At 50.4% G+C, this 26,034-nt stretch overlaps 8 protein-coding genes across 8 annotated transcripts; 3 read left to right on the forward strand and 5 right to left on the reverse strand.

Annotated features, from left to right (window-relative positions):
* Positions 1-404: 404 nt before the first annotated feature.
* Positions 405-3,084, forward strand: DFJ58DRAFT_745146 (CHAT domain-containing protein; the record flags this gene model as incomplete). Its single annotated transcript, XM_041387371.1, has 3 exons — positions 405-726; positions 779-2,024; positions 2,082-3,084. The coding sequence occupies 3 exons, from the start codon at positions 405-407 to the stop codon at positions 3,082-3,084; spliced, it is 2,571 nt and encodes an 856-aa protein (XP_041244752.1).
* A 980-nt stretch (positions 3,085-4,064) lies between these two features.
* On the reverse strand, positions 4,065-5,129 carry DFJ58DRAFT_727008 (uncharacterized protein; the record flags this gene model as incomplete). The annotated part of the gene is made up of 6 exons (XM_041385425.1): positions 4,065-4,155; positions 4,218-4,354; positions 4,425-4,634; positions 4,682-4,885; positions 4,948-4,972; positions 5,023-5,129. 6 exons carry the CDS (start codon positions 5,127-5,129, stop codon positions 4,065-4,067), a joined length of 774 nt encoding a protein of 257 aa, XP_041244753.1.
* A 709-nt stretch (positions 5,130-5,838) lies between these two features.
* Positions 5,839-7,509, reverse strand: DFJ58DRAFT_783914 (cytochrome P450). The gene is given in 8 exon segments (XM_041389929.1): positions 5,839-6,240; positions 6,369-6,483; positions 6,533-6,758; positions 6,813-6,859; positions 7,042-7,109; positions 7,286-7,324; positions 7,336-7,476; positions 7,491-7,509. 5 exon segments carry the CDS (start codon positions 7,055-7,057, stop codon positions 6,123-6,125), a joined length of 522 nt encoding a protein of 173 aa, XP_041244754.1. The 5' UTR covers positions 7,058-7,109; positions 7,286-7,324; positions 7,336-7,476; positions 7,491-7,509; the 3' UTR covers positions 5,839-6,122.
* A 325-nt stretch (positions 7,510-7,834) lies between these two features.
* On the forward strand, positions 7,835-11,463 carry DFJ58DRAFT_840721 (TPR-like protein; the record flags this gene model as incomplete). The annotated part of the gene is made up of 3 exons (XM_041392637.1): positions 7,835-8,022; positions 8,066-8,563; positions 8,607-11,463. 3 exons carry the CDS (start codon positions 7,835-7,837, stop codon positions 11,461-11,463), a joined length of 3,543 nt encoding a protein of 1,180 aa, XP_041244755.1.
* Positions 11,464-11,887: 424 nt separating this feature from the next.
* DFJ58DRAFT_840722 (uncharacterized protein) lies at positions 11,888-13,991 on the reverse strand (the record flags this gene model as incomplete). Its single annotated transcript, XM_041392638.1, has 9 exons — positions 11,888-12,089; positions 12,150-12,576; positions 12,631-12,683; positions 12,794-12,905; positions 12,967-13,199; positions 13,360-13,414; positions 13,465-13,612; positions 13,666-13,767; positions 13,953-13,991. 9 exons carry the CDS (start codon positions 13,989-13,991, stop codon positions 11,888-11,890), a joined length of 1,371 nt encoding a protein of 456 aa, XP_041244756.1.
* A 3,840-nt stretch (positions 13,992-17,831) lies between these two features.
* On the reverse strand, positions 17,832-18,810 carry DFJ58DRAFT_840723 (uncharacterized protein; the record flags this gene model as incomplete). Its single annotated transcript, XM_041392639.1, has 6 exons — positions 17,832-17,993; positions 18,038-18,214; positions 18,310-18,420; positions 18,470-18,521; positions 18,551-18,693; positions 18,748-18,810. The coding sequence occupies 6 exons, from the start codon at positions 18,808-18,810 to the stop codon at positions 17,832-17,834; spliced, it is 708 nt and encodes a 235-aa protein (XP_041244757.1).
* Positions 18,811-19,617: 807 nt separating this feature from the next.
* Positions 19,618-22,798, forward strand: DFJ58DRAFT_333970 (CHAT domain-containing protein). Its single transcript, XM_041379908.1, has 2 exons — positions 19,618-19,627; positions 19,686-22,798. Exon 2 carries the CDS (start codon positions 19,788-19,790, stop codon positions 22,470-22,472), a length of 2,685 nt encoding a protein of 894 aa, XP_041244758.1. The 5' UTR covers positions 19,618-19,627; positions 19,686-19,787; the 3' UTR covers positions 22,473-22,798.
* Positions 22,799-22,919: 121 nt separating this feature from the next.
* On the reverse strand, positions 22,920-25,737 carry DFJ58DRAFT_715999 (nuclear pore protein 84/107; the record flags this gene model as incomplete). Its single annotated transcript, XM_041384178.1, has 16 exons — positions 22,920-23,100; positions 23,152-23,545; positions 23,597-23,762; positions 23,814-23,859; positions 23,909-24,024; positions 24,073-24,190; positions 24,236-24,362; positions 24,420-24,527; positions 24,559-24,721; positions 24,772-24,877; positions 24,932-25,083; positions 25,138-25,170; positions 25,205-25,240; positions 25,335-25,474; positions 25,536-25,618; positions 25,667-25,737. 16 exons carry the CDS (start codon positions 25,735-25,737, stop codon positions 22,920-22,922), a joined length of 2,040 nt encoding a protein of 679 aa, XP_041244759.1.
* Positions 25,738-26,034: the final 297 nt, after the last annotated feature.

Genomic DNA, 26,034 nt, shown 5'->3' on the forward strand with positions numbered 1-26,034 from the left:
CATTGGTTTCGATCTGTCTGGATATTGGAGTGGATTCAATGGCGTAGTGGACACGTGGAAGTTAACTGTCGTAAATGATCACAGCGCTTAGATGATTTCATTTCCTCTCATGGACACACCATAGAGGTGCTGCGGCCTGTAGGCGTGAATGTTTTCAACCTTGAACGTTTGAACGTCAAGTCGAATCACTCTCACAGGTTTCTACTGCTTCATTACTCAGATTTCTACAAATAATGTGCGTGCGCAATGCGCATTGGAATTCAAACTTATCTGCGCAGATTTTATGCTGATTTGAAAGGCGGATAACCTGACAGTACTTGTCGTCTTAGCCCACTTCCGCTCTTCGGCTTCACCAACGTCGTGTTCCTGACAGTCCTTGTATCACTTGGTTGTGGTATCATAGCATGGTAGACGATGTGGAACGGTGGCGAGCGGCCTTGAAGAGATGTCGCCCTGGCCATTCTCATCGATCACGGTATCTAAACAATCTCGCTGTAAGCCTTAGAGACAGATTCACACAGCGGGGCGTCCCGTCCGACCTCGATGAGTCCATCGAGATACACCGGGCTGCACTACTCATTCGTCGCGCCGGTAATTCTCGTCGATCAGAGTCTCTCAACAATCTCGCCAACAGCCTTGCAGACATATTCACGCATAGGGGCATCCCGTGTGACATTGATGAGTCCATCGAGCTCCATCGTGCTGCACTACTTCTTCGTCCCGTCGGTCATTCTGATCGATCACAGTCTCTCGACAATCTCGCTGCCCAGTTTTGCAGACAGATTGACGCAGCGGGGTGTCCCGTCTGACCTTGATGAGTCCATCGAGCACCATCGGGCTGCACTACTCCTTCGTCCCCGTGGTCAGTCTGATCGATCAATGTCTCTCAACAATCTCGCTGCCAGCCTTAGAGACAGATTCAGGCAGCGGGGCGTCCCGTCTGACCTTGATGAGGGAATCGAGTTACATCGGGCTGCACTACTCATCCGTCCCCTCGGTCATTCTGATCGACCACAGTCTCTCAACAATCTCGCCCTCAGCCTTGGAGACAGATTCAGGCATCGGAGAGTCCCGTCTGACCTTGATGAGCCCATCGAACTCCATCGGGCTGCACTACTCCTTTGGCCCCCCGGCCATCCTGATCGACGGTGGTCTCTCAACGGTCTCACCAACAGCCTTGGACACAGATTCAGGCAGCGGGGCGTTCCATCTGACCTTGATGAATCCATCGAGCTCCATCGGGATGCACTACTCCTTCATCCTCCCGGTCATTCTGATAGATCAGAGTCTCTCAACGATCTCGCCCTCAGCTTTCGAGACCGATTCACGCACCGGGGCATGCCGTCTGACCTTGATGAATCCATCGAGCTCCATCGGGCTGCACTACTCCTTCGTCCTCCCGGTCATTCTGATCGATCAGAGTCTCTCAACGATCTCGCCTTCAGCCTTCGAGACAGATTCAGGCAGCGGGGCGTCCCGTCTGACCTTGATGAAACATTTAGCCTGTTCTTGCAACTTCCACACATATCTCATGCAGTCTCTCGTGCGGATCTTACTGCTGCCAAGTCATGGGCTGCCGCGGCTGAAGAGACAAACCATGGTTCTGTATTGCTCGCATATCGAACTGCATTGAAATTCCTAGATCAGCATGTCAATCTTTTGTCGTCTTCGTCACGTCATTTCGATGTCGTGAGGATGGCTACGGCCTCCCTTACTGCGGATGCCTTCTCGTGCAGCGTTCGTCATGGTGCGCTGACAACTGCTGTGGAACTGGTGGAGCAAGGTCGTGCAGTATTCTGGACCCAGTTGGCACGCTTAAGCTCGCCTGGACTTTCCCTGGCCGGTGACACCGGCGGAGCCTTGGCGAAAGAGTTGGAGCAGCTGAGCTTTCACCTTCGTAGCGCATTTGATCAGTCTACTGAAGACCAGTCCCCACAAATCCGACAACTGACCATACAATGGAACGATGTCGTCTCCCGCATCCGCATGCTCCCTGACTGGTCTCGGTTTCTCCTGCCTCCCTTGTTCTAAGAACTACAGAAGGCCGCCGCCGAAGGTCCTGTCATTATCGTCAATGCTAGTCAGTACAGCTGTGACGCCTTGATTGTCCTAAGTGACCAAAATCCTGTCCACGTGCCGATTGATGTCACGCAGGCTGAAGTCTCTGAATTGTCCTCCGATTTTCAGTCCGTTGCAGAGCAATTTGGTTGTTCCGATCATCAGAACAAGCTTGTGGGCATCCTCCGCAAGCTTTGGCACGATATCGTTGACCCTGTGGTCCAATCCCTCAGGAAGTCGAATGTTTGCCCTGGCTCACGTATCTGGTGGTGTCCCACCGCTGAATTTACTTTGCTTCCTCTACATGCAGCAGGACCCTATGAGAAGGAGAGAGACAACTTGTCAGAGATTTATATCTGCTCTTATACCCCCACTTTGGTGACACTCGTTCGTGCGAGACAGCGCATTTCTCGATATGCATCTACTCGATATTTTGTTGCCATCGGTCAAGGAAACCCGGAGAGAGGGAAGGAGCTACGATGCGTCACTCCTGAATTAGCCGCCATCTCCCAGCTTCTCGTACCCATTGTGTCGTCCTTCACGTCGCTCGAGGAGAGCGACGCAACAGCGCAGGGTGTTCTCGATGCACTAAAGCATAACCAGTGGCTTCACCTTGCCTGCCACGGAATGCCGAATCGACAACGACCATTTGAATCTTCCTTCGCAATGCGTGATGGGCCCTTGATGATAAAGGACATCATCCGATCCAACTGGCAGAACCGGGAGTTTGCATTCTTATCGGCTTGCCACACTACCGTGAGCGATGAGAAGAGTCCCGACGAGTCGATCCATCTCGCCGCGGCGATGCAATTCTCTGGGTTTCGCAGTGTGATTGGTTCTATGTGGTCCGTCGACGACGAGGTTGCACGGCAGGTTGTGTCTGCCTTTTACGACAAGCTGGTGGATGATTCTGGGAGACTGGACTGCACGCGGGCTGCGGTGGCGTTGCACAAGGCTGTGAAGAAATTGCGGCGCAATAATATCCCACTGGAGCAGCAGATCGTATTTGTTCACATAGGTGTCTAATTTGAAGTTCGTTTGCTATATTGCCGCATTTTCAGTGACCACAATTGCTTTCATTGCCCCGGTGCCCTATTTAAATCTCAGTAATCATGTCCGCACGATACTTTTGTTGTCTCTTTCTCATGCATTGTTGTACGTCAATCACGCTTTACCTTACAAGCCTGCTATACCGTTACTTGTTTTTATATATTGCTTTCTGCAAAATGTATTTCACGATGACTAGTATGCTTTGTCTTTGCCTTGGTCTGGTATACATAATCGCTCCCGCGGACTCATGTGTGACTCTGCTTTGATGCGTCTCTCTGTACTGAGTTGTTGCGTCGTATAGAATGCAGAGATCCTCCAAGCCGACCATCCTTTCTACACGAGTAGAAGGCGACAAGCCACAACCTCGCAACCGATTAACAAGGTCATAATTACAGCAAGAGCGAGAGAGAACAAATATGTAGAAGATATTTGATTACGATAGAATAATCTTGAAAGGATCCGATCCACCCCTTCCAACCCAGCTATCGTCGTTCGGCACACGGCGTCAAGGCACTCCCCAAGCCTTCGGCCATTGAGATGTAAGAAATCATCATACAACTTGTACCTCGAATCCGCAACAATGTTGGCAAGTTCCAATGCGCGCTTCAGATTCCTGTCCAATATGTGTTAGAACTGCAGGCACTCCATACGAAGACAGGCTTACTCTGGGACATGCTCTCGAGAGGCGTAGAGCATCACATGCAGTTGCAATATAAGCTCGGGGACGTATATCTGTCGAACCCGAGTTAGCTCGCAGGAACGCCGATCTCTGGCATCGTCCAATCTGAGGTGAGTAGTTTCACTACCACATCGTAGGCCTGGTCCATAAGTCCGTTGTGGTCGCTTAACCAAGCGGCCCTGGTGTCCCGGTTCATTATCGACACCTCTAGACTCTGGCACTCAACGACCCGGTCAAGACTGTCCCAGATCGTGAAGAACTGTCCATCGTGAAGGTATTATGTGGCTCGTTCCTCAGGTTGGTCGATGGAGGCGAGTTCACGCGGAAGCATCTCCACGAGGTTCTTTGCAAGCGAAACCCTCCCGGCCCTGGAAGTGATGTGTTGAATCATGATAGCAGAACTTCAACAAAGAGTTCCCCTAGGAAGTACCGCAAAATGACGGTGGCTTGTTCCAGCGCAGTATCGTACGTCCCATCCTCGAACGTCGTCCACTCTATGGAACGAAGTAGCAGGAGCTCGATATCAGAAGGAGTGGCCTGTAGTGCAATGACCGAAGGGAGCAGGCCCTTCATTTGGGGGTAGAAGCTGAAAGTAGTATTCAGCATACCAGTTTCGTGAGATGTGAGTCCTACCAACCTCGAATGCTCTATCGATTCTTCGCTCAGCAGTGACAACTTCCACCCTGTGAACGCTTAGACCATGTTCTCGTGCACGAGTCAATGCTAATCGACGTTCGTCGATGTCCGGAGTCAGTTCGAGCGAAGTCAAGAACATCGTATGTCGCTCCACTGCATTGTCTTCTTCCGCACCAGCATATATGGCGATCAACTTTTTTTGGTCTGCAGCCTGACAGGGATTAGTGCAGAACAAAATAACTAAGAGCATTTTCTCACCACCAACACTTGTAGGTAAGCCTCGAGAATGACTTGGAACGCGAATGGCAGAACTGGAATATCGATCATCCGTAAATAGAGGCAGAGGTGGGCGAAGAAATGCGTTATCATACGGTACCCTGCTGCTTCGTTAGAGAATTTCAAACTCGCGTTGTTCAGCTCAATCTGATGATTCGGGATCGAAGTTTCCATCCTTAAGTCCAGCTGCAAATATTTCTAGCAATGAACTTGTCCGATCGAGGATCGATGATGGCCAGCTGAGAGACATGGAATGCATGGTCTGCGGTGGGACTGACTGACGGTCAGCATACGAAAAAGAGATACATGTATGTAGGCCGTACCCGTCCTCCACGTGAACGCTACCTAGTGTTTCCAACGTAGATGTCGCTTCCCTCTCCCACTCTTCTTCCTCAGCTGCATCTTCCTCGTGAGATGGTGGTGAGGGCATCCTGCTATCCTTCGTCAAATCATCGGTGGACCATCTACAACGAACGGAGTGGCACAAAGTACAGATCTACATGCCCGGACACATCTCATGCACATACTTGAGTAGTCCTAGATCTTATCTAAATGAACATCTTTTGGACATTTCAACATATCTCATTTACAACGCGGATACTCTGCGCCAGGGTTTAGAATTTCAAAGTTTTAGCCCACGCGGAAGGAGACAAAGATATTGGGTGTTGAGAAGTCTGTGTATACAACTTGACAACAACGTTTATGTGAAAATTGAGCAGCAACCTCCAGGAGTTGACCCAATCAATTCAGGCAAAGTCGGTTCCGTTTTTGCCACTGCGCTCGGTAGGTCGGGTATTGCACGCGTCAAGCAGCACTGGGGGAGGGAAGCAAGAAGGAAGTTAGAGAACCAATGCTTGCATGAGACTGGCGGAACATGAAATTTGCAGGGGTATTTTGAACATGATATGCGAGTAACAAAAGCGGCGTGTATGCAAGTCGAAGCCTGCTAGTAGCCATAGAACGCGCCCACTGGTAGACAGTATGGGTCGCGCATATATAAGTTGCGTGAAGTCGACATGTAGATGAGTGTCGATGCAGCCACACGCGCGCTAGATTGAGGCCTTGGGCAGTTATGTTGAAGTTCGTTATTCCAAAAACCACCTGATGCTACTCCATACCTCAGCACATCCGAAGCTTGCATAAGTCACTACTTCATGCTCAAGACCATACGACTCCTTCATGCACTGAACCATCACCTCCCTCAATAATGCCTCATCCTCAAACCGGGGCTGAAAGCACGCAGTGAGCGGGGGTGCAAAATCACAGCATCCACGAAGCCCATGTCATCAATCCCGTTTTCCGGGTGCTGAGTGATCTTGAACGACTACAGGAAGAGCGCGATATTGATGAAGACTGAACGCTATGTGCCGCCCGGGCCAGATTCTGCAGTTAGTTCTTCAGCAGCGTTTTCCTCGGTCCAATATTAGGCAAGGCTGTACCTGCGTCCAAAGCCATATGAAGGGAACTTGATGTCGTTCCGAACTTTGCTTTTACTGTTGAGCCATTTGTCAGGATCGAATTTGTCGGGGTTGGGGTAAACACTGGGTCGCGTGGGATTACCCCGTCAAAGTGTGATCACCATATTATTTTGACTAGAATGCATATTGTTCTCTAGGTTTCTGCTCGAGCAGCCATAAGAATCGGAACAACAAGCCAGAGTACTGGAAACGTACATAAACGATCTCGGCCGAAGCATAGTGAGCAAGTCCAACGGTTGTTACAGGCCTCCAGCTCCAAAATGAACGCTTCGATATGAGGAAGGGAATTGTAGTCAAACGTGGGAGCTGTAACGACCAGGTTGAGATTCATTCACTAAGATGAACCTTGGCATACCTCTGTCAAGACCAACGCCGATATCCAGCTGCTCTTGCAATGTCTCCTGCACCTTGGGATGACATGCAGAAACCATGACGACATACATGATCACCACAGCATTCGTGTCTGAGCCGGCGCCAAAGAGCGATCCAGCGAGATAGGTGATTTCTTCGTCCGAAAGCTTGTGAGAGGAATGGTTGTCAAGAAGATAGCAAGTAAACGAGGAATCGGCTTGGCAGGTCGCCTACGAACAACTGAGGGTCAGGTGGCGTTTAAGAACGACGTTGATGAAACGAACCAATTCTCTTGAAATGCGACTGAGTGGGTCATGGAAGACCTGACTATCTTCTCTTTCTCGGCATCAGAAGCTAAGGAAGGTGGGTCTGTTACGCGTCCGCTGCATAAGTCACGTCGCTGCACTCCAGTTCATGCGTCATCGACTTGCACGTGGATGTGTAATGTGACAGGAGATGTGTTGGCATCTTCGACTACTGTCTTGGGTGTAGACGCGGGTGGTGGCAAGAAACTTGAAGAAAGGGGCATGGAAGAGTTGACAAGACGAGGGCAGCGCAGTGGAGGTATCAGAGGGAAGGCTAGCGCTAGAGACTATAAGCAGTTGTCATAAAGGCCTGGGAGGGAATGTAAGAGCAAAAACTGTAACTACATAGCGGGAGGGTGGGTCTCTCAGATTATGCAGGCAGCTTTACCCCCGATTAAAATTTGAGCGGCACCTTCCAAGAAACCCTGACAAGTCCAACTCCGACTTCCTGATGAGGAAGACTACAGAAACAGGACCAACATTGGTCGCTATTAGGGCTAGCGCTAAACACTCATTTCCACAAAAGGCGCGAACTTCTGAATCATGATCAAGCCATGTTCCCCATGTTACACTAGCCAGTCCCAAGCCTGCGACACTTTGACCTGTGCATTGGCAGACACCGAGCTCCTTAGCTTCGATTTGTGTGATTTGTCTAGGTACTGTAGTGGATTGGTAGCTGTCAACCGCAGTGGACACGTGGAATCTAGCGCTCAGCATTTTTTTCTCTCATGCACACGTCATAGACGTGCTACAGCTTGCAGGCATGAATGTTTTCAACCTTGAACGTCAACTGCAACCACTCTAACAGGTTCCTACTGCTTCATTCCTCGCATTTCTACTAATGTGCGTGTGCATTGCGATCCAAACTTATCTGCCCGGATTTTGTGCTGACGAAAAGCAGATAACCCAACAGTACTCGTTGTCTTCGTCCATTTGCACTCTTCGGCTCCATCCCCCCTGTGTTCCTGACTCCTTGTGTAGCTTAATTGTGATCTGATAGCATGGCAGACAATGTGGAATGGTGGCGAGCGGCCTTGAACAGATGTCGCCCTGGCCATTATCTTCAATCACGGTCTCTCAATAATCTCGCCATCAGCCTTCGAAACAGAGTCAGGCAGTGGGGGGTCCCGTCTGACCTTGATGAGTCCGTCGTGCTCGCTCGGGCTGCACTAACCCGTCGTCCCCCCCGGTCATTCTAAGAGATCACAGTCTCTCAACAATCTCGCTGTCAGGCTTCGAGACAGATTCAAGCAGCGGGGCGTCCCGTCTGACATTGATGAGTCCATCGAGCTCCATCGGGATGCACTACTCCTTCGTCCCCCGGGTCATGCTGATCGATGGCGGTCTCTCAACAATCTCGCGGTCGGCCTTGCAGACAGATTCAGGCAGCGGGGCGTCCCGTCTGACATTGATGAGTCCATCGAGCTCCATCGGGCTGCACTACTGCTTTGTCCTCCGGGTCATTCTGATCGATCAATGTCTCTCAACAATCTCGCTGCCAGCCTTGCAGACAGATTCAGGCAGCGGGGCGTCCCGTCTGACCTTGATGAGCGCATCAAGCTCGATCGGGAGGCACTACTCCTTCGTCCCCCCGGTCATTCTGATCGATCACAGTCTCTGAACAATCTCGCTGCCAGCCTTGCAGACAGATTCAGGCTGCGGGGTGTCCCGTCTGACATTGATGAGTCCATCGAGCTCCTTCGGGCCGCACTACTCCTTCCTCCCCCCCAGTCATTGTGATCGATCATACTCTCTCAACAATCTCGCTGCCAGCCTTGGACACAGATTTAGGCAGCAAGGCATCCCGTCTGACCTTGATGAGTCCATCGAGCTCCATCAGGCCGCACTACTCCTTCGTTCCCCCGGACATTCTGATCGATCAGAGTCTCTGAACAATCTCGCTGCCCGCCTTCAAGACAGATTCAGGCTGCGGGGCGTCCCGTCTGACCTTGATGAGTCCATTGAGCTCCATCGCGCTGCACTACTCCTTCGTCCCCCCGGTCATTCTGATCGATCACTGTCTCTCGACAATCTCGCTGTCGGCCTTGGAGACAGATTCAAGCAACGAGGCGCCCCGTCTGACCTTGATGAGTGCATCGAGCTCCATCGGGCTGCACTGCTCCTTCGTCCCCCCGGTCATTCAGATCGATCACGGTCTCTGAACAATCTCGCTGCCAGCCTTGGAGACAGATTCAGGCAGCGGGGCGTCCCGTCTGACATTGACGAGCGCATCGAGCTCGATCGGGCTGCACTACTCCTTCGTCCCCCTGGTCATTCTGATCGACCAGAGTCTCTCAACAATCTCGCTGCCAGCCTTGAAGACAGATTCATGCAGCGGAGCATCCCATCCGACCTTGATGAGTCCATCGAGCTCCTTCGGGCTGCACTACTCCTTCGTCCCCCCGGTCATTCTGATCGATCACTGTCTCTCGACAATCTCGCCCTCAGCCTTCGAGATAAATTCATGCAGCGGGGCGTCCCGTCCGACCTTGATGAGTGCATCGAGCTCCATCGGGAGGCACTACTCATTCGTCCCCCGGGTGGTTCTGATCGATCAGTGTCTCTCAACAATCTCGCTCTCAGCCTTGGAGACAGATTCAGGGAGCGGGGCGTCCCGTCTGACCTTGATGAGTCCATCGAGCACCATCGGGAGGCACTACTCCTTCGTCCCCCCGGACATTATCATCGATCATACTCTCTCAAAAATCTCGCCAACAGCCTTGGACACAGATTCAGACAGCGGGGCGTCCCATCTGACCTTGATGAGTCCATCGAGCTCCATCGGGCTGCACTATCCCTTCGTCCCCCCGGTCATTCTGATCGATCACTGTCTCTCGACAATCTCGCCCTCAGCCTTCGAGATAAATTCATGCAGCGGGGCGTCCCGTCTGACCTTGATGAGTGCATCGAGCTCCATCGGGCTGCACTACTCCTTCGTCCCCCCGGTCATTCTGATCGATCACAGTCTCTCAAAAATCTCGCCAACAGCCTTGCAGACAAATTCAGGCAGCGAGGCGTACCGTCTGACCTTGATGAAATATTTAGCCTGTTCTTGCAACTCACACACGTATCCCATGCAGTCTCTCGTGCTGATCTTATTGCCGCCAAGTCATGGGCTACCACTGCTGAAGAGACAAACCATAGTTCTGCATTGCTCGCATATCAAACTGCATTGACATTCCTAGATCAGCATGTCAATCTTTTGTCGTCTTCGTCACGTCATTTCGATGTCGTGAGGATGGCTACGGCGTCCCTCGCTATGGACGCCTTCTCGTGCAGCGTTCGTCATGGTGCGCTGACAAGTGCCGTGGAACTGGTGGAGCAAGGTCGTGCAGTATTCTGGACCCGGTTGGCACGCTTAAGCTCGCCGTTCGATGGACTTTCCCTGGCCGGTGACACCGGCAGAGCTTTGGCGGAAGAATTCAAGCAGCTGAGCTTTCGCCTTCGCACCGCATTCGATCAGTCTACTGAAGACCAGCCCCCACAAATCCGACAACTGACCATCCAATGGAACGATGTCGTCTCCCGCATCCGCATGCTCCCTGACTTATCTCGGTTTCTCATGCCTCCCATGTTCTCTGACCTGCAGAAGGCCGCTGAAGAAGGCCCTGTCATTATCGTCAATGCTAGTCAGTACAGCTGTGACGCCTTGATTGTCCTAAGTGACCGGGATCCTGTCCACGTTCCGATTGATATCACGCAGACTGAAGTTTCTGATTTGTCCTCCGAGTTTCAGTCCCTTTCAAAAGAATTTGGTTCTTTTGACACCCAATTCAAGCTTGTCAGCATCCTTGGCAAACTTTGGCATGGCATCGTTGGCCCCATAGTACAAGCCCTTGGGGTGTTAAATATTCACTCTGGCTCGCGTATCTGGTGGTGTCCCACTGCTGAGTTCACTCTGCTTCCTCTACATGCAGCGGGGCCCTATGAAAAGAAGAGAGACAGTTTGACTCACATCTACATCTCCTCGTATACCCCCACTTTGGCGACACTCGTTCGTGCGAGACAGCAGGTTTCTCGAGATGTGTCCCCGCAACATTTTGTTGCCATTGGTCAAGGACAACCGGAGGGAGGGAAGCCACTCGAATGTGTCGGTCCCGAGCTAGCCGTCGTCGCCCGGCGTCTCACGCCTGTCGTGTCGTCCTTCACGCAGCTGGAGGATGGTGACGCAACAGTTGAAGGCGCGTTTGATGCACTGAACCATAACCAGTGGCTTCACCTGGCCTGCCACGGAATGCCGAACCGACAACAACCATTCGAATCTTCCTTCGCAATGCGTGATGGGCCGTTGATGATCAAGGACATCATCCGATCCAACTGGCAGAACCCGCAGTTTGCATTCTTATCGGCTTGCCACACTACCGTGGGCCATGAGAAGAGTCCCGACGAGTCTATCCATCTCGCCGCGGCGATGCAATTCTCCGGATTTCGCAGTGTGATTGGTTCTATGTGGTCCGTCGACGATGAGGTTGCGCGGCAGGTTGTGTCTGCTTTTTATGACAAGTTGGTGGATGATTCAGGGAGATTGGACTGCACACGGGCTGCGGTGGCGTTGCACAAGGCTGTGAAAAAGTTGCGGCATAATATTCCACTGGAACAGCAAATCGTATTTGTTCACATAGGTGTCTGATTCGAGGCTTGATTCGTTATTTTATTGCATTTTCTGTGACCCCAATTACATCCCCCCGCTGTCCTATGTGGTTGAAATCATGTCTGCGCGGTGCTTTTGATATCTCTTTCATACCTTACAGACATACTATCCGTTACTTGCTCTTATATGCACACATAAGCTAGTATACTTTTGTCTTTACGTTTGTCTGATATACATATAGTCGCCCCCACGGACTTGTGCGTGACTCTGCTTAGATGCGCCTCTCTGTACTGTATTGAGTCTTTGCGTCATATAGAATGCAAAGGTCATCAATCGTCCGAGTCGACCATCCTTTCTATGAGTAGAAGGGGACAAGTCACAACCTCGAAGCCCATCAACAAGGTCATAATTACAGCAAGTCTGTAGCACAAAGCTAGAGAACAAATATGGAGAAGATGTGTGGTTACGATAGAATAATCTTGAAAGGATCCGATCCACCCCCTTCCAACCCAGCTAGACTCTGGCACTCCACGACCCGGTCAAGACTGTCCCAGATCGTGAAGACCTGCCTGTAGTGAAGGTAATCTGTGGCTCGTTCCTCAGGTTGGTCGATGGAGGCGAGTACATGCGGAAGCATCTCCACGGAATTCGTTGCAAGTGAAACCCTCCCGGCATCTGAAGCCATGCATTAAGCCATAATAACAGAACCTCGCATAAAAGCTTACCTAGGAAGTACCGGCAAAATGACGGTGGCTTGTTCCAGAGCAGTATCATATGTTCCATCCTCGAATGTCGTCCACTCTATGGAACGAAGCAGCAGGAACTTGATATCGGAAGCAGTGGCCTGTAACACAATGACAGAAGGGAACGGGTCCTTCATTTGGCGTAGAAGCTGAAAGTAGTGTTCAGCGCACGAGTTTCGTGAGATGCGAGTCCCACCAACGTGGAACGCTCTATCGATTGTTCGCTCGGCAGTGACGACTTCCACCCTATGAACGTTTAGACCATGTTCCCGCGCACAAGTCAACACTAATCGACGTTCGTTCAAGTTGATGTCCGCAGTCAGTTCGAGCGAGGTAAAGAACATTGCATATCGCTCCACTGCATTGTCTCCTAGTGCGCCGGCATACATGGCGATCCACTCTCGTTGGCCTGCAGCCTTGATAGGGATATTAGTGCGGAACAAGATAAAAAACAATTTCTTACTTCCAATACTTGTAGGTAAGCCTCGAGAACGACTTGGGTCGCGAGCGGAGGAACTGGAATGTCAATCGTACGTAGGCAAAGGCAGAGGTGAGCGAAGAAACGCGTCATCGTAGGGTACTTGCTGCTTTGTTAGATAATGTCCAATGCACGTTGTTCGGCTTACTCTGATGATTCAGGATCAAAGTTTCCATCCCTGAGTCCAGCTGCAAATGTTTCTAGCAATGAGCTTGTCCGATCGAGGATGATGGCCAGCTGAGAGACATGGAATGCATGGTCTGCGGTGGGACTGAATGACGATCAGCACACGGAAAATAGACACATGTATGCAGGCCGCACCCGTCCGCCACGAACGCCCTAGTATTTCCAATGTAGATGTCGCTTCCCTCTCCCATTCTTCTTCCCCAGCTGCATCTTCCTCGTGGGATGGTGGCGATGGCATATTTTTGAATACCACCAGGCCTCCATCGCAGAAGCCACCACCAAGTGTAATCATCTGTTTCTCCTCGCATAGGATACTGATCTGTGCCCATAGATGGTCTTCCCATGTTCGACATGCGGACTTGAGGGTACTGAATGTCTGAGGGCAGGGCGCGAGAGCTGTATAGAGAACGCGCTCTGGATCAGGGAGGTTGGACTTTGAAGGACACGTTAAGAAGTTGGTGAAAAGATGTTTGAATAGCGCACATTTAGAGCTCTTGCCCATGTTGTTTTCGACGTGGATTTCCCTACCATCCTTCGGCATCCTCGGCGTCATCGATGCCGTCGTCATCCCGTTGTTCGTTTGCTGTCAGCAGATCAGAAAGATGCGTGGATGATACCTAGAGCTTGACTTACCAATAGCTCGCCACTGAAAGAATAGCGAACCGCGGATACTTGCAGCTCTCCATGGCTGATGTGCTTTTCTGCATAATTCAACTGCCTCGTCCAATCTGCCAGTACGAACGAATGAATAGAGCGCTTGTGCTAGGCTTTTCTCGGATCCCTGTGAATGATTGCATGTCAGTCAGTGTTTCAACAGGTAATCATTTGGCTCACGGCATCATCAGCTGCTAACGATCGACCATCACCTCTGTTCATAGCATCATGATATAGCTCTTTCGCCAAACCCTCTCTTATTCCTGAGCCTGTGCGTAGAGCCTGCATAACATTAAGTTTTGTAAACTTTCAGTATCCCGTGGTGGCTTCTGGATGTTGCAGTTGTGGTGCAGTTTCATGAAGTCATTCTCGCACTACGACGAGTTTTGTGAGGAGCACTGACGAATGCATAATTGCTTGTGCCAGTGTTGACGTGGGAGTGTAGGAATTTTTGGCAAATAATGTACGGGGATGGATGTGTGGTTCTGGTTCTGTTTTGCGGGCATTGCAGTCGACTTGAGTTAAGAACCAGCAGCAAGATGCATTCACTCACGGCATTACAGCTTAAAGAAGGTCCCACGTATTAGCCTCCACGCGCAAGACGTCGACAACACAATTGTCGTAGTCTATGCACAAATCCCATATATGGGATCAAGGAGAGCGGTAAGGTCATCTTTTGCAACTTGGCACACAGAGAGAACTTCTGCACAAGACGAATATAAGGGTTCGGAGATTTCTCCAGGATTTGGAAATGAAACGGCGTTTTCGAACTAGTCCAATGTCGAGCTGCCTTTATTTACTCGAGCCCGGAAGCTACACAGTTCGAGTTCTGCGCCTAATCGATTGATCGCTTGAAATTGAAATTGGCAGTCAGTCACTTAGTATGTAATACACCACTTCATTGCAACTTCTACTGCAGTGACTGACACTACGGCCGTCTCCCTCTATACTGCAGCAGCAGAGCTGAATTGTACAATGATACCATGTTCATCCCAGGCGTTCTTCACCGGTGACTATCGACCTCTTGATATCAGGCCTTGCAACTCTCAAATTCGACTTCAAGTTTCAGTGTTCAGTACTCAGTACTCAGTACTGGGCAGTAGGGTGTGTCATATGGGAAGACAGTCCCTATAGTATTGTTCGTGCGATCAACCTCGCGATCCTCTAGATGTACGTGTCTTTATCTTGTTTTTCCGGCAATTGACTCAATGATCATCGGCTACAGTTCCCTACTACTATATCCCAACCCCTCTCCCTTGACGCAGACCACTACTCAGACGCATTCATGTGCTCGCGGGAATGTAGAGCTTGTATGATAGTGAGGCGTACCGGTTGACGTGTAGGATGTCTGTGTGAGCAATGTGTGAGTCGCTTTTTGTTCGACCAGGTTCTTTCTTTCTTTTGTTGCAAGAACTTTGGTGTTCGTTTTTGCGGGCTGTTTTTGAATATGCAGGCTGTATTCACAAGTTTTCCTTGCTCTAAAAACACGAGCTTGTATTTTCCAATTCCATTCCTAATTTCGTCTCTCCGCGGATATTCATCTACCCTCTCTTCTCGTGCTTTGCTCACACCCTTGCATGCAGTCAGCACAGGAGGCGCCCATGGCCATTCGCGTGTAATACGCATCTACACCTCTCTCCCAGACCCGATGTGCAGGGGGTAGGACAGTGATATAGGATGAGAGTACAGTGAGTGATATCTACTTCACCGTGCATAGTTAATTCAATTCATCTCCCCCCGAAGACTTGTAAAACTCCCCTACGCTTCCCTGCCGTCCTCTCTAGAATATCCCTCCAGCGCGCATCCCAGTGCACAACTGAGATCAAGCCATATATATTACAACTCAGACCTCCCACCCGCACTTCTTATGGTGAGCGAGGGAATGGGCGAGGAGTCGTGCAGTCTACCTCACCCTGCCACGGCTCCATCATACAACACAACTTACGCCCTGCACGGAATGGGAGCGTTTTGGATGTGCGCATCCGGAAGCTCGATTCGGATGGTTCAGACGCTGTGGCAGGGAGTGGAGTAAAAGGAAGAGAGATGAAATAAAGGTGATGGTTGGGATGTTGTTGCTGTCGCTGGTCGTTCAAGTACGGGTGGCGAGGAGAACATTCATCACCCGGGTGTTAATAATTTCGCTAGAACTATAACAGTAGATGCCCCGACCCATAAGGAATACAAGAAAATTGAGAAAGGACATTCCAGTCATGCTCACACATCAATTCAAGTGTGTCCAGCTTCGACGTAAAAATGTTACAACACCAGCGAACGGGAAACTATCATGCGGGCGGGTTTGGGTATCGGATTATAAGACAATCTCCAAGGTAATTTCGTGCAGCAAGTCCTGGAAGTCTTTGTGACACTCCCCAGGAACTACGCTAGCAGTACAAACACACACCCTCCCCTTGAGGTGTCTCCCGAACCAATCTTCCACCAACCGCTCAGGCGTCGTCACATACCAACTTGCATGCACTCGCTTGCTGCTATATCCAACAGCAGCCGTCCAAACAACTTCTGGAGACACAGCGAGCTCTATGTCGCCACGCTCTTTAGTAAATATTGTCGACGAGCATTACAGAGAGCGGGGAGGAGAGAGATGTATGCGGTAAAACAAGGGAAAGGCGTATAGACAAAAACACTGATGCATCCTGCGGTGTAGTATATCAGTACTCTTGCCATCGTCGTTCAAAAAACACTTACACACTACTACTACCCACGTCACTCACAGCACCGATGCATCACATTCCTGAATATGGGCTGGACTAAGAGGCGATGGTAGCCGTAGGCCCAGACGAGGTCGCCTGGTTGGAGGACGCTGGTGGGTCGGGTTGCGAATGCTTTATTGGCCTTTTCTGGTGGTGTTGGGGGTGGGAGTTGGATGAGATGGTTGGATGGTGGGGGTGTTGGATGTGCGAGTGTGATGATTAGATCCACGGTAAGATGAATAGGGAATTTATGTCAAGATCATCAGATCAAACATGGTCGAACAAAGTATCAAACGAACAAACGCACCAGCCTATAATGACCATCCACGCTCGCATGCTCCGTCGCTACGTCCTGCCAGAGAGCTGCGTGAGCGTCAGCGTTATGTCAACAGTTAGTGTTTAGAGTCGATAGTTAACATTTGGAAGAAGGCGCCCTGGGCCGGTTATAGTAAGAAACAGCAAACTAAGTTGGAAAGTCGAAGGAGAAAATCTGGGGAATTTGTCGAGATAAGTGAAAAATGAAAATAAGAAAGGGTCAAACGACTGGAGTAAGATGCGATTGGAATAAGGGAAGATGCCCAAGTATCTGAGTGATGAAAAGAGAAACAAGGAGAGGACGAAAACGAAGGAAGAGATAGCCATAAATAACCACAAACGAATGAAAAGCTAGTGAGAAGGGGCGAGAGGAATACAGGACTTACAATAAGTTATAATCAGCGTGTGCGACGTTGTATTCCATCCAGAGGCGAGCTCGACGTGCTTAGGTAAAAGTTATTGAGCTGGTCGAACGTCCGTTCTGAACATCCCATCGTAGCCCTCCCTGTGGTTGTGCAAATCAGGTTGCAAACTTAGAACCGAGTTGCAATCTAAATCGGGCTGTCGTCGCTTGGCGCGGACCGCGACTGGTTCGGAAAACTGTAAAGGGCGGAAGAAGGCATCCTGCCATCAGGAGTGGCACAAAGTGTAGATCTGCATGCCCGGACACACCAGTGGCCCTATTCTTTCCAGATCTCATCTAAATGAGAATCTTTTGGACATTTCAACATGTCTCATTATACTCTGCGACCAGGTTTAGAATTTCCAAGTTTTAGCCCATGCGGATATCTAGACAAATTGGGTGTCGAGAGGTCTGTGTATGTAACTTGACAATGACACTGAAAAATTGAGCAGCGCCTCAAAGAGTTGACCCAATCGATTCAACTGAAGTAGGTTCCATTTTTGCCACAGCGCTCGGGTGTTGCACGCGTCGAGAAGTACTGGGCAAGGGAAGCAAGAAGGAAGTCAGAAAATCAATGATTGCACAAGTCTGGCGGAACAAGAAGTCTGCAGGGCTATATTGAACATGATATGCGAGTAACAAATGCGGCACGCATACAAGCCTGTTAGTAGCCATAGAAAGGGTCCACTGGTAGTAGACAATGTTTTGGGTTAATTAAGACTTGGGTGGTGCATATGTAAGTTGCGCAAAGTCGACATGTAGACGAGTGTCGATGCAGCCATACGCGCGCGCTAGTTTGAGGCCTTGGGCAGTTACGTTGAAGTTCGTTATTCCAAAAACAACCTGATGTTACTCGCCAAAAGTACAAACCTCAGCACATCCCAAGCTCATGCATAAGTCATTACTTCATGCTCAGGATCCTACAACTCCTCCCCGTACTGAGCCATCGCGTCCCTCAATAATGCCTCATCCTCAAACCCCGGCTGGAAGCGCGCATTGAACGGTTTGGGGTGCAAAATTACGCTATCCACGAAGCCCGTCTCATCAATCGGGTTCTGCAGGTCCTGAGCAATCTCGAACGACTACAGGAGGAGCGCGATGTTGATGAAGGCTGAACGCTATGTACCGCCCGGGGCAGATTCTGCAGGTGGTCCAATATTGGACGAGGCTTGTGCCTGCATCCAAAGCCATATGAAGGGAACTTGATGCCGTGCCGAATTTTGCCTTTGCTGATGAGCCATCTTTCGGGATCGAATTTGTCCGAGTCGGGGTTGAGGTAAACAATGTGTCGCGTGGGATTGCCCTGTCAAAGTGTGATCAGCATATTATTAATTCTGTAGGTTTCTGTTCGAACAGCCATAAGAATGGGAAAATCAAGCCAAAGTACTGGAAACGTACATAAACGATATCGGTTGAAGCACGGTGAGCAAATGCAACAGTTGTTACAGGCCTCCAGTTCCAACATGAACGCTTCGATATGAGGAAGGGAATTGTAGTCAAACGTGGGAGCTGTAACGACCAGGTTGAGATTCATTCACTAAGATGAGCCTCGGCATACCTCTGTCAAGACCAACGACGATATCCAGCTACTCTTGCGCTTTCTCCTGCACCTTCGGATAACATGCCAAGCCATGAAAACATAGATGATCGCCACGGCAGTCGTGTCTGAGCCGGCGCCAAGAGCGATCCAGCGAGATAGGCTATGTCTTCGTCCCAAAGCTTGTGTGAGGACTGGTTCTCAAGAGGGTATAAAGCAAACGAGGAATCGGCTTTGCCGGTCGCCTACAAACAACCGAGAGTCAGGTGACGTTTAAGAACGAAGTTGAGGAAACGAACCAATTCTCTTGAAATGCGATTGAGTTGGTCGTGGAAGACCTGACTCTCTCCTCTTCTCGGCATCAGCAGCTAAGGAAGGTGGGTCTGTTACGCATCCGCTGCATAAGCCACGCCGCTGCACTCCAGTTCATGCATCATCGACATGCACGTGGATGTGTCAATGTGACAGATATGTGTTGACGTCTTCGACTACTGTCTTGGGTGTCGATGTGTGTGGTGGCAAGAAAGGGGCAGGGAAGAGTCGACAAGATGATGGCAGTGCGCTGGAGGTATCAGAGGAAAGGCTGGAGGAATGGGAGAGGCGCTAGAGGTTCGTGAGGAGCTGTTATGAAGCCTTCAGAGGGAATGCAAGAGCACGAACTTTAACTAGTGGTGGGAAGGTAGGTCTCTCAGATTATGTAGGCAGTTTGACGAAATTTAAAAATTAAGTGGCACCTTCCAAGAAACACCTTACAAGTCAGACTCCTTCCAGCTCCTTCCTGTCGAAGTCTGACGAAGAAGACAGAAACAGGACCAACGTCACGGTTGGTCGCTAGGGCTAAACACTGAGTAGAACGTTCTCCACAAAAAGTGTGAACGTCTGGATGATGATCAAACCATGCTCCCCATGTTGCACTAGCCAGTCCCACACCTGCGACACTTTGACCTGCGTATTGGCAGACGCAGAACCCCTTGGCTTCGATTTGTCTGGATACTGTAGTGGATTGATAGTAGGTGTCGACCACAGTGGACACGTGGAACCTGTCGTAATTGACTAGCGCTCAGCATTTCATTTCTTCACCTGCACGCAGCCTGCAGGCATGAATATTTTCAACCTTGAATGTCAACTTGGACCACTCTCGCAGGCATCTACTGCTTCATTACTCGGGTTTCTACTAATGTGTGTGCGCATTGCGATTCAAACTTATCTGCCCGGATTTTGTGCTAACGAAAAGCAGATAACACGACAGTACTCGTCATCTTCGCCCACTCACACTGTTCGGCTACATCCTCCCCGTGTTCCTGACAGTCCTTGTGTAACTTGATTGTGGTATCATAGCATGGCAGACAATGTGGAACAGTGTCGAGCGGCCTTGAAGAGATATTCCCCCGGTCATTCCCTTCGATCACGGTATCTCAACAATCTCGCCCTCAGTCTTAGAGACAGATTCAGGCAGCGGGGCGTCCCGTCTGACCTTGATGAGTCCATCGAGCTCCATCGGGCTGCACTACTCCTTTGTCCCCCTGGTCATTCTGATCGACCACACTCTCTCAACAATCTCGCCAACAGCCTTGGAGACAGATTCAGGCAGCGGGGCGTCCCGTCTGACCTTGATGAGTCCATCGAGCTCCATCGGGCTGCACTACTCCTTCGTCCCCCCGGCCATCCTGATCGACCACACTCTCTCAACAATCTCGCCCTCAGCCTTAGAGACAGATTCAGGCAGCGGGGCGTCCCGTCTGACCTTGATGAGTGCATCGAGCTCCATCGGGCTGCACTACTCCTTTGCCCCCCCGGCCATCCTGATCGACCACTCTCTCTCAACAATCTCGCCCTCAGCCTTAGAGACAGATTCAGGCAGCGGGGCGTCCCGTCTGACCTTGATGAGTCCATAGAGCTCCATCGGGCTGCACTACTCCTTCGTCCCCCTGGTCATTCTGATCGATCACAGTCTCTCAACAATCTCGCCCTCAGCCTTGGAGACAGATTCAGGCAGCGGGGCGTCCCGTCTGACCTTGATGAGTGCATCGAGCTCCATCGGGCTGCACTACTCCTTCGTCCCCCTGGTCATTCTGATCGATCACAGTCTCTCAACAATCTCGCCCTCAGCCTTGGAGACAGATTCAGGCAGCGGGGCGTCCCATCTGACCTTGATGAGTCCATTGAGTTCTATCGCGCTGCACTGCTCCTTTGGCCCTCCGGCCATTCTGATCGATGGTGGTCTCTCAACGGTCTTGCCAACAGCCTTGGAGACAGATTCAGGCAGCGGGGCGTCCCGTCTGACCTTGATGAGTCCATCGAGCTCCATCGGGATGCACTACTCCTTTGCCCCCCCGGTCATTCTGATCGATCAGAGTCTCTCAAGAATCTCGCTAGTGGCCTTGGAGACAGATTCAGGCAGCGAGGCATCCCGTCTGACCTTGATGAAACATTTAGCCTGTTCTTGCAACTCCCACACATATCTCATGCAGTCTCTCGTTCGGATCTTACTGCTGCCAAGTCATGGGCTACCGCTGCTGAAGAGACAAACCATACTTCTGCATTGCTCGCATATCAAACTGCATCCAAATTCCTAGATCAGCATGTCAATCTTTTGTCGTCTTCTTCCCGTCATTTCGATGTCGTGAGGATGGCTACGGCGTCCCTTGCTGTGGACGCCTTCTCGTGCAGCGTTCGTCATGGTGCGCTGACAACTGCTGTGGAACTGGTGGAGCAAGGTCGTGCAGTATTCTGGACCCAGTTGGTACGCTTAAGCTCGCCGTTCGATGGACTTTCCTTGCCCGGTGACACCGGCGGAGTCTTAGCGGAAGAATTCAAGCAGCTGAGCGTTCACCTTCGTACCGCATTCGATCAGTCTACTGAAGACCAGTCCCCACAAATCCGACAACTGACCATCCAATGGAACGATGTCATCTCCCGCATCCGCATGCTCCCTGACTTATCTCGGTTTCTTCTGCCTCCCATGTTCTCAGACCTACAGAAGGCCGCTGACGAGGGTCCTGTCATTATCGTCAATGCTAGTCAATACAGCTGTGACGCCTTGATTGTCCTAAGTGACCAAAATCCTGTCCACGTTCCGCTTAATGTCACGCGGGCTGAAGTCTCTGAATTGTCCTCCGATTTTCAGTCCGTTGCAGAGCAATTCGGTTGTTCCGATCATCAGAACAAGCTTGTGGGCATCCTCCGCAAGCTTTGGCATGATATCGTTGACCCTGTGATTCAAGCCCTTAGAAATTCGAATGTTTGCCCTGGCTCGCGTATATGGTGGTGTCCTACTGCTGAATTTACTTTGCTTCCTCTACATGCAGCAGGACCCTATGAGAGGGAGAGAGACAACTTGTCCCAGATTTATATCTCCTCTTATACCCCCACTTTGGCGACACTCGTCCGTGCGAGACAGCGCGTTTCTCGATATGGATCTACTCAATATTTTGTTGCAATTGGTCAAGGAAACCCGGAGAGAGGGAAGGAACTGCGATGCGTCGCTCCTGAATTAGCTGCCATAGCTCAACGTCTCGTACCCATCGTGTCATCCTTCACATCACTCCGAGACAACCTCGCAACTGTGCAAGGTGCACTCGATGCACTAAATCACAATCAGTGGCTCCATCTCGCCTGCCATGGAATGCCCCATCGGACACAACCGTTCGAATCTTCCTTCACAATGCGCGATGGGCCGTTGATGATCAAGGACATCATCCGATCCAACTGGCAGAACCCGGAGTTTGCATTCTTATCGGCTTGCCACACTACCGTTGGCGACGAGAAGAGTCCCGACGAGTCGATCCATCTCGCTGCAGCTATGCAATTCTCCGGATTTCGCAGTGTGATTGGCTCAATGTGGTCCGTCGACGACGAGGTTGCACGGCAGGTTGTGTCTGCTTTTTACGACAAGTTGGTGGATGATTCAGGGAGATTAGACTGCAGACGTGCTGCAGTGGCGTTGCACAAGGCTGTGAAGAAATTGCGGCGCAATAATATTCCACTGGAACAGCAGATCGTATTTGTTCACATAGGTATCTAGTTTGAAGCTTGATTTGTTATTTTATTGCATCTCCTGTGACCCCGACTACTTTCATTCCCCCGCTGTCCTGCTTAGATCTCAGTTGTTTAAATCATGACTGTACGATACTTTTGATATTTCTTTTTCGTGCATTATTGTATGACAATCACGCCTTACCTTACAAGCCTGCGATACCGTTACCTGCTGTTATATACTGCTCTGCCAGCTTTATCATTGCCTTTGTCTGGTACACATAGTCGCCCCACGGACTCGTGTGTGACTGTGCTTAGATGCGCCCCTCTGTACTGTACTGAGTCTTTGCATCAAATAGAATGCAAAGATTATCGATGGTCCGAGTCGACCATACTTTCTATAGAAGGGGACAAGTCACAATCTCGCAGCCCATCAGCAAGGTCATGATTACAGCAAGTCTGTCACAGAAAGATCAAATATGTAGAAGATGTGTGATTACGATAGAATAATCTTGAAAGGATCCGATCCACCCCCTTCCAACCCAGCTATCGTGGCCCGGCGCACAGCGTCGAGGTACTCCCCAAGCCTTCGGCCATCGAGATGTAGAAAATCATCATACAGCTTGTACCTCGAATCCGCAACAACATTGGCAAGCTCCAATGCGCGCTTCAGATTCCTGTCCAAGATGTGTTAGAACTGCAGGCATTGCATACGAATACATGCTTACTCTGGGACATGCTCTCGAGAGGCGTAAAGCATCACATGCAGTCGCAGTATAAGCTCGGGGACGTATATCTGCCGAACACGAGTTAGCTCGCGGGAACGGCGATCTCCTGTCTCATCTGGCATCATCCAATCCGAAGTTAGCAGTTTCACTACGGCATCATAGGCCTGATCCATGAGCCCCTTGTAGTCGCTTAGCCAAGCGGCCCTGGTATCCCGGTTCATTATCGACACTTCTAGACTCTGGCACTCAACGACCCGGTCAAGACTGTCCCAAATCGTGAAGAATTGTCTGTAGTGAAGGTATTCTGTGGCTCGCTCCTCAGGTTGGTCGATGGAGGCGAGTTCACGCGGAAGCATCTCCACGAGGCTTTTTGCAAGTGAAACCCTCCCAGCCCCTGGAAGTCATGGATTTAATCGTGATAGTAGAACCTCAACAATAAACTTACCTAGGAAGTACCGCAAAATGACGGTGGCTTGTTCCAGTGCAGTATCATACGTTCCATCCTCAAATGTCGTCCACTCTATGGAACGAAGCAGTAGGAGCTCGATATCAGAAGCAGTGGCCTGCAATGCAATGACAGAAGGGAGCGGTCCCTTCATTTGGGGTAGAAGCTGAAAGTAGTGTTCAGCGCACGAGTTTTGTGAGATGTGAGTCCTACCAACCTCGAAGGCTCTATCGATTGTTCGCTCGGCAGTGACGACTGCCACCCTGTGAACGTTTAGACCATGTTCTCGTGCACGAGTCAATGCTAATCGACGTTCGTTGATGTCCGCAGGTCAGTTCGAGCGAGGTCAAGAACATTGCATATCGCTCCACTGCATTGTCTCCTAGTGCGCCGGCATACATGGCGATCAACTCTCGTTGGCCTGCAGCCTGATAAGGGATATTAGTGCGGAACAAATAATAAGACGATTTTCTTACTTCCAACACTTGTAGGTAAGCCTCGAGAACGACTTGGGTCGCGAGCGGCGGAACTGGAATGTCAATCATACGCAAGTAAAGGCAGAGGTGCGCGAAGAAACGCGTCATCGTAGGGTACCTGCTGCTTTGTTAGAGAATGTCCAATGCACGTTGTTCGGCTTACTCTGATGATTCGGGATCGAAGTTTCCATCCTTGAGTCCAGCTGCAAAGGTTTCTAGCAGTGAACTTGTCCGATCGAGGATGATGGCCAGCTGAGAGACATGGAATGCATGGTCTGCGGTGGGACTGACTGACGGTCAGCACATGAAAAAGAGACAGATGTATGTAGGCCGTACCCGTCCTCCACAGTGAACGCTACCTAGTGTTTCCAACGTAGATGTCGCTTCCCTCTCCCACTCTTCTTCCTCAGCTGCATCTTCCTCGTGAGATGGTGGTGAGGGCATATTTTCTAACACTGCCAGGCCATCCATCCCAGAAGCCGCCACCTAGTTTAATCATCTCTGCGGTCTGTTTCTCCTCACATAGGATACTGATCTGTGCCCATAGGTGGTCTTCCCATGTTCGACATGCGGACTTGAGGACACTGAATGTTTGAGGGCAGGGCGCGAGAGCTGCATAGAGAATGCGCTCTGGATCAGGGAGGTTGGGCTTCAAGGACACGTTAACAAGTTGGTGAAAAAGATGGTTGAATAGCGCACATTCAGAGCTGCTCTTGCGCATGTTGATTTCCATAGTTTTCGACGTGGGTTTCCCTGCCACCCTTCGGCATCCTCGGTGTCATCGATGCCGTCGTCAGTCCCGTTGCTCGTTTGCTGTCAGCAGATCAGGAAGATGCGTAGATGATACATAGAGCTTGACTTACCAATAGCTCGCCACTGAAATAATAGCGAACCGCGGATACTTGCAGCTCTCCATGGCTGATGTGCTTTTCTGCATAATTCAACTGCCTCGTCCAATCTGCCAGCACGAACGAATGAATAGAGCGCTTGTGCTAGGCTTTTCTCGAATCCCTGCGAATTATTGCATGTTAGTCAGTGTTCGAACAGATGATTATTTGGACTCACGGCGTCATCAGCTGCTAATGATCTACCATCAGCCTCTGTTCATAGCATCAGGATCTAGCTCTTTCACCAGACCCTCTCTTATTCCTGAGCCTGTGCGTAGAGCCTGCATAACATTATGTTTTCGTAAACTTCCAGTATCCCGTGGTGGCTTCTGGATGTTGCGGTTGTGGTGCAGTTTCATGAAGCCATTCCCGCACTACGACGAGTTCTGTGAGGAGCACTGACGAATGCATGATTGCTTGTGCTAGTGTTGACGTAGGAGTGTAAGGATTTTTGGCAAGTAATGTGCGGGGATGGACGTGTGGTTCTGGTTCAGTTTTGCGGGCACTGTAGTCGGCTTGAGTTAAGAACCAGCAGCAAGACGCGTTCACTCACGGAATTACAGCTTGGAGAAGGACCCCACGTATTAGCCTCCATGCGTAAGACGTCGAGTTCTTCTTGAGAGACATCAGAAGACGCGCTATTCTCCGCCTCTGTTATTCTAGTAACTGGTGAGGTGCGCTCTACAGAGAAGATATTTAATACACACTGGTCGCGACACAATTGTCGTAGTCTAGGCGCAAATCCGGTGTTGGGGTCGAGGAGGAGCAGCAAGGTCATCCTTTGCGGCCTGGCACACGGAGAGGACTTCCGCACAAGACGAATATAATGATTCGGACATTTGTCCAGATTTTGAAGATGGTATTGAACTGTTCAAACGTCGAAAGTGTCTTTATCTACTCGAGCTCGGCAGCTACGCAGTGCAGGTTCTAAGCCTGGGCCTGATTGCTTGGAATTGAACTGGCGGGAGACTAGCTAATGGTCGAACAAGCTTCGAACAATCGCTTACGTAACACAACCAGTGAAGCAGGGCTGAATTGATCCCACCTGTCAGACAGTCCTTCGCCGGTGACTGTC

The sequence above is a fragment of the Suillus subalutaceus genome, assembly GCF_016647625.1.
Source record: "Suillus subalutaceus strain FC151 chromosome Unknown DFJ58scaffold_42, whole genome shotgun sequence".
NCBI classification, from domain to species: Eukaryota; Fungi; Basidiomycota; class Agaricomycetes; order Boletales; family Suillaceae; genus Suillus; species Suillus subalutaceus.

What these genes read in the sequence shown, in the direction of transcription:
- DFJ58DRAFT_333970 (XM_041379908.1), top strand. Translation starts at nt 19,788, where the DNA reads ATGGCAGACAATGTGGAACAGTGTCGAGCGGCCTTGAAGAGATATTCC.
- DFJ58DRAFT_783914 (XM_041389929.1), bottom strand. An exon ending in GTCGCATTTCAAGAGAATTG is followed by an intron (nt 6,759 to 6,812) that starts GTTCGTTTCATC and finishes AGTTGTTCGTAG; the next exon opens with GCGACCTGCCAAGCCGATTC. An exon ending in CGGCGTTGGTCTTGACAGAG is followed by an intron (nt 6,484 to 6,532) that starts GTATGCCAAGGT and finishes TGGTCGTTACAG; the next exon opens with CTCCCACGTTTGACTACAAT.